At 38.8% G+C, this 4,363-nt stretch overlaps 1 protein-coding gene and 1 pseudogene across 1 annotated transcript in view; both read right to left on the bottom strand.

The window, feature by feature from the left end:
- The window catches only part of LOC102872552 (alanine--glyoxylate aminotransferase 2, mitochondrial-like), an 83,222-nt gene extending 81,277 nt beyond the window's left edge, over window positions 1-1,945 (bottom strand). The window contains exon 1 of the mRNA XM_006902127.1: window positions 1,918-1,945. Within this exon, the coding sequence (XP_006902189.1) occupies window positions 1,918-1,945 (28 nt within the window). The remainder of the gene's footprint in view (window positions 1-1,917) is intronic.
- Window positions 1,946-2,168: 223 nt separating this feature from the next.
- LOC102872156 lies at window positions 2,169-2,991 on the bottom strand (annotated as a pseudogene).
- Between the last annotated feature and the right edge of the window lie 1,372 nt (window positions 2,992-4,363).

The following is a 4,363-nucleotide window of genomic DNA, read 5'->3' as shown; positions in this document are numbered from 1 at the left end:
GCAGATGACACAACCCTGCTTGCTGAAACTGAGGAGGACTTCATGCACTTGCTACGAAGGGTCAAGGACTGCAGCCTTCAGTATGGACTGAGGCTCAATGTCAAGAAGACAAGGATTCTTGCCATTCACCACATTAACAAAGTAAATAACAATAACCATATGATATTAACAAATGACACAGAAAAAGCATTTGACAAAATCCGACACTGCTTCCTGATAAAGACTCTCAGCAAAATTGCAGTAGAAGGAAAATTCCTCGATTCAGTGAGAAGTATATATGCAAAACTAAGAGCCAACATCATCCTCAAGTGAGAAGACTAAATGCATTTTCTTTGCAAACAGAGACCAGAGACAAGGATGTCCACTGTCACCACTTCTATTCAATATTGTATTGGAAGTGCTTGCTAGGGCAATACTACAAGAGAAGGAAATAAAAGTCATCCCTATCAGCAAAGAGATGGTTAAACTATTGCTATGTGCAGATGATATGATAGTGTACACAGAAAATGCCAAAGACTCAGCAAAAAAAAACCAACCCTGTTAGAGCTGTTAGATGTCAATTTAGATGTAGACTGGTACGATATAAGATCAATATCCAAAAATCAGTGAGATTACTTTACAGTAATAAAGAGAACTCAGAGAAGGAAATCAAGAAAACAATACCATTTACAATTGCCAACCACAGATTGAGATACTTGGCAGTGAACCTAACCAGAGACACAAAAGACCTGTACAAAGAAAGCAAGAGAATATTTCTGGAAAATAAAATAAAATACCTAAAGAAATGAAAAAATGTGCCCTGTTTATGTATAGGAAGACTCAATAATGTGAAAATGACAGTGCTACCAAAAGCAATCTACATGTTCAATGCAATCCCAATCCAGATACCAACCTCATTTTTCAAAGAAATAGAAAAAGGAAATTTTAAAATTTATTTGGAGAGGCAAAAGACCCCAAATAAGCAAAACACTTCTGAGAAACAAAAATGAAGTGGGAGGCATAGCACTCCCTGGCCTCAAAACCTACTAGACAGCAGTAGTAACCAAAACAGCATGATACTGGTACAATGAGAGGCACACAGACCAGTGGAGCAGAATTGAGAACCCAGAAATAGACCCAGCTATCTACGGTCGACTGATATGTGACAAGGAAATCAAATCTATCAAATGAGGAAATGACAACCTCTGGACTTCCAACTGCAGAAATCTGTAGCAGGATCCACATCTCACACCATACACAAGAATCAACTCAAAGTGGATCAGAGACCTGGGAGTAGAGACCCAAACCATTAAGTTCATTAAAGACAGACTGGGACCAAGCTTAGATGGCCTAGTCTATGGTATAAAGAGACTGCCAAATACAGCCAGAATGCTCAATCTGGAGAGGGTAAAAATTGATGAATGTGATACTCTAAAGATTAATTCCCTGTGCACATCAAAAACCTTTTCCAACAGTGTGAAAAGACTGGGAAAAAATATTTGGCAATACCATTTCAGGCAGGGTCACATATCAAAGGGCCTCCATAGGAAAAAGACTAATAACCCATTTACAAAATGTGCGAAAGACATGGAAAGACTTCACAGAGGAAGATATTTAGATGACCAAAATATACATCAAGAAATGCTCCAGATCACTGGCAATAAAAGAAATGCAAATCAAAATCACGTGAAGTGCCATCTCACTCCAGTAGCAGTGATAAACTTTAACAAGACAGCAAGTAATCAATATTGGAGAGAATGTGGCAAGATAGGAACTCTTAGACATTGTTGGTGGAATTGTAAAATGGTACAAACACTCTGGAAGAAAGTTTGGTGTTTCCTCAAAAAGCTGAACGTAGAAATTCCACATGATCCAGCTATTTCACTGCTTGAAATGTACTCCAAGAGAATGAGAACTGAGGCACAAAGTCTTGTATACCTATGTCCATAGAAGCATTATTCACCATCATAAGAATATGGAAATAGCTCAAATGTCTAACCACAATTGAATGGATTGAGAAATTATGATACATTCCCATGATTAAATCCTATGCAGCATGCAGGAGCAATGGTTTTGCAAATTATTACCTAACTTGGGAGGGACTGGATAGCATTATGCTGAGTGAACTAACTCAGTCCCATAAGGACAAATATTGTGCAAGACCATTATTGTAGAATGAGTATGATCATCTAAAGAGGGAGAGGGTGGTGAGGATCCAGAGGGCTGAAGATGGGCTGTGGAGAGGGGTATTAATCACAAGGTAGCACAATTTTATGAATGGAGGGAGGTGTGTGTGTGTGAAGGAAATGTGAAAGATTCAGTGTGAAAAATGATATATACGAACTTTGTAAATAAACCAGTATATTAAAAAAAGAAATAAGAGCATAGCACATTTTCTTAGTTAACTTTTCTAGAAGTATCTCTCTCTCGTTTTCTACTTCCTCACTCCAATCGGTCATATCATTCTTAGCTGTCTGTGGTACAGTCTAAACCATTAATTTGTTGGTTGTTACTCCTGGAAACTGCAATTCAAAATCTCTTTGCAGCAATTCTGGACATGTTTGGAGTACACACTCTACTTTGGCACCTTTAAAGTAGGTTTCTGCACTACTGTCTTCTTGTTCAACAGGTATTTCACTACCCTGAAATTCATTAACATACTGTACCATCACAAACTCTTGACTTTCACTCGATAAAGGTTCTACCAGGACATTGGACAATGCTTTATGCATCTGGCTTTTCCTCTGTGAAGCTGTCCTATCAGGTAGCAATCAAAGCCCAGGTTCCTGAGGAGTTGGAACCTGTGATCTTGTGGTTCAAATGGTCCCATAGTTTTATCAGGCCAGACTGTTAGAGAGCAGTTATCTGGTGGTGCAATGGCTACATGAAACTCTTCAGAATCTGAAGATCCTGCAATTGAAAAGGCTCTGGCACTGATAACCTTTTTAACCAATGAGCAAAATCCTGGAGGTAGAATACCAGCCTGGCTCTCCTATAGAGCACATTGGCCATTTCTAGTGGGGAGGGTGGACATTAAATTACGTTTCTTTAGAAAAGTTATCCAGTTATCACCACCACCTTCAGCTACTCCAGACCTGAACTCTTCTCCTTGCCAAAATGGGGCCCTACAATGGATGGGTAGAGGGAGGGTTGGGGTAAAGGAAATGAGAAAGTTCCAGTGTGAAAAATGATGTATACAAATATTGTAAGCAAACTAGTATAAAAAAATAATTTAAAAAACAACAATTAAAAAAAACCCTTCAACAAAACCAATGAGCAAAAAAACCTCTCTCCAAAACAACCCTTAGATCCTGGTAAAACAGAAATGAGCTGATTCCCCTTATCATGAAAAGAAAATGAATTATCTGGAGATAGAAGAAAACTTAAATAACATTTTGGTGGCAGAGGGTGGGGGAAGTTTTCATTTTACAGAGGAGGAAACCAGCCTAGAGTTTGTGTTTAAAATAACTATACAAGTTGGACTGAAGAAGCATGAAAACTCCAAAGTTACTGACTCCGACCTAATTTCCCACACACCTTGTCCTCTTCCTGATTGTGTTCTAATTGCCTGATGGCACTTGTTGCTGCTGTTAGTTACTGGCAAGTTGACTAGAACTCATTTTGTTGTGATTAGGTGCCATCGAATCAAGTCTGCCCTTTGAACAATAAGACCTGAATTGTGTCTTGTTCTGCGTCATCCTCATTGTCTCTGACACACTAGAGTCCACTGAGGCCGTCACTGTGTCAATCCCTTTCATTGAAGATCTTCCTCTCTTCTCCAAGCTCCCACCTTTCCTAGCATGAGGTACCTCTCCAAGGAATAACATCTCCTAGCAACATGCCGAAAGTATGTGAGATGAAGCTGTGCCATCCTTGCCTCTAAGGAGCACTGTGGGTTTACTTCCTCTAAGAAGTATCTGTTCTTTTGGCAGACCATGGGATATTTAGTAGTCTTCTCTAATACACCAACTCAAAGGCATCAATTATTCTGCTGTAATTCTTTTTCACGATCCAGATCTTGGATGCACAGCAAATAATTGAAAAGACTATGGACTGAATCAGGTGTCATGCCATAGTCTTCAAACTGACATCACTGTTCCTCAGAACTTTAGAGAGGCACCTGACAGCGTAGTTTCCCATTGAAACAAGTTTTTTGATTTATTTTATTTTAAATAAAACTTTTATTTTAATGCATACCCGTGTTTATTGAGGCTTTGTTCACAATAGCAAGGAGTTGAAAACAATCTAAGTGCCCATCCACAAATGAATGGATAGAGAAGCTGTGGTATATTCACACAATGGAACACTATGCTGCATTGAAAAATAAGAAGCTTATGAAATATTACACAAAATGGATGATCCTTGAGGACATTATGCTGAGTGA

This window comes from Elephantulus edwardii, unplaced genomic scaffold (genome assembly GCF_000299155.1).
Source record: "Elephantulus edwardii isolate Elephantulus edwardi_28Jun2011 unplaced genomic scaffold, EleEdw1.0 scaffold00370, whole genome shotgun sequence".
NCBI lineage: Eukaryota > Metazoa > Chordata > Mammalia > Macroscelidea > Macroscelididae > Elephantulus > Elephantulus edwardii.
Note: the sequence above shows the minus strand (reverse complement) of the source record. Positions and strands in the feature narration are given on the sequence as shown.